At 34.7% G+C, this 2,095-nt stretch overlaps 1 protein-coding gene across 4 annotated transcripts in view; it reads right to left on the bottom strand.

The window, feature by feature from the left end:
- Positions 1-994: 994 nt before the first annotated feature.
- LOC108977753 (serine-rich adhesin for platelets) overlaps positions 995-2,095 on the bottom strand; it is a 25,362-nt gene continuing 24,261 nt past the window's right edge. For all 4 annotated transcript variants that reach the window (XM_018947615.1, XM_018947617.1, XM_018947616.1 and 1 more), the window contains 2 exons: positions 1,771-1,908; positions 995-1,574 (listed from right to left, as the gene is read on the bottom strand). In XM_018947615.1, coding sequence (XP_018803160.1) covers positions 1,225-1,574; positions 1,771-1,908 — 488 coding nt within the window. In that variant the 3' untranslated portion in view covers positions 995-1,224. The remainder of the gene's footprint in view (positions 1,575-1,770; positions 1,909-2,095) is intronic.

Genomic DNA, 2,095 nt, shown 5'->3' with positions numbered 1-2,095 from the left:
ATTTTTTGACATTACGCAAAATTAAAAAAAAACGAATGAATGCAAGAAAATTTTTTTGCACATTTCGCAAATATTAAAAAAAATGTTAGGCATAAAAACATGAAAATTAAAAAGCTAAGCCAAAATTATGCTACAAAAGTTTGCTTAAATCATATAAAACCGGTAGCATACCAGATAAAAAACCGACAGCATTTCGGCTACATAGAAATGGCTTTCGACGTCGTGTGTTTCAAAATTTCCACTGTTAACAACAGTTATCAAAAAGTGGGTATATTTATTATTACTGAAACATTTCAGAATTCGTTAATATTGAAAAATTTAATAACAGCTTCTAAACAACTTTTTCACATCACTGCTGGCTGCTCAACTTGTCTTGGCTTCATTTGCTATAAGCACTTCAAAGAGTGTTTTCATTTTTTGTTGGTTGCAAAATAATGATTTTAGCTTTCTTGTAATTAACTAATATATTAATTTATATTAATTATTCACACGCACGCGGTAATTAATTATATTAATTAGGTATTATTTACATTTGCATTGAACTTCATTATTAATATTAGTTACCGTTAAACTAAAAACTTACGCTAATTTAAGGTTTCATTGTGTGAGTGTATAGGTGTGTGGGCGTGTATACGTAACTAGAGGGGTGTAGTGGAGCGTAATAGGAAATTGATTGATTTAACATTAATGTTTTTGTTTCGCACTGTTGTACAATAACATACCTCATACATATATTTACTATATATAAAACGCTTCATCAACAGAATTTGTTATTATTGCTTTTCGGTTCGTTAAGTTTACTTGTTTTACGCACTTTTTTTGGTACTCTTTCCATTTTGTCTGTGCAATAAGCCAGTATATATACATATACATACATATATGTACATGTGTGTATGCATTATTGAAGAATACAACAGCAAACGAATTTTACAAAAACAATTCACAGTAGTCATAAAAAAGTTGTAGGTTAGGAATAACAGAACCGTGTATTGCATTGAAACGAAATCAATTGTATATTGCATTTGTTTACTCTTTTGCCTCCGGTACGTTTACTTTAGTAGAAGAACTTTAGTTTTCGCTCTTGCTTGACTTATTAGCAACCTTATCAACACGTCTACGCTGTACTGTGCCTCACTGCAACATACTAGCTGCCGCCGAGGTATACTTTTCCACCACATTAACATCGTATATGTCGTCATTTATGCCTGTTATGCCTTTGTCCCCTCACGTCGCCGACTCACTGCCACATCTCGCCGCTACCAACACATCATCTCTGGTCGGTGTGTCACCGCGCGCTGCGGTGGTATTCACACTTTTCGTCGTTGTTGTTGTTTCTGGCTCATGCAGCCACTTATGGTTAGAGCTAGTGGTGCTGGTGGCACGTTTACAGATGCTGGCACTGTTGTTGCTGCTGACAACACCACTGCGTTCGGGACTTGCCTCACGCGAAGAGGCGCGCGATGTGGACGAGGAGGAGGAGGAGGAGGAGGAGGAAGAGGAGATTTCCTCTAGACAATTGTCCAAATTGTCCGTGGACGAGATGCTGTTCGTACGATTCACATAGAGATCACAGTCTGTAACGGTTGTTGGAATGAGTTGAGTAATTTGTATAGAATAGAACGCCAGAATTGTATAAATTGAGCGGAAAAGCACTATTTGATTTATGCTTTGGTGCACTTATGCTAGTTATATAATATCGGTTATATCAATTGTATGTATATTATTTTGCAGTGTATTAATGAATAGAATGTTGTGGAAATGTTCACTCACCTTTTTTGAGGGTCGCAAACTCACTTGCGGCACTGCTCAGCGTTGCCACACTCTTTTTCATATTGCGCAATAGTTTTAAACGTTCACAAAGCTTCTCTTGCTGTTTCTCGAGTAATGTGGGTGCTGCGCTAAATTGACCTAGTGGAAAATAAAATTCTATGCTATAATTTTCTTTTTTTTACGACAGATAATGTAAATATGAATTGGGTAGCCATTTTACAAATAATGAGTAAATAATTTTTATATTTAAAATTTATTTATTTCGAAACTTTTTATTTAAGTAATACAATTTTCTTTAATTTATAATAATTAGTTATAATTTTTT

Source organism: Bactrocera latifrons, unplaced genomic scaffold, assembly GCF_001853355.1.
Source record: "Bactrocera latifrons isolate USDA-ARS-PBARC rearing strain unplaced genomic scaffold, ASM185335v1 scaffold_95, whole genome shotgun sequence".
NCBI classification, from domain to species: Eukaryota; Metazoa; Arthropoda; class Insecta; order Diptera; family Tephritidae; genus Bactrocera; species Bactrocera latifrons.
This window is presented reverse-complemented; position numbering and strand designations above follow the sequence as displayed.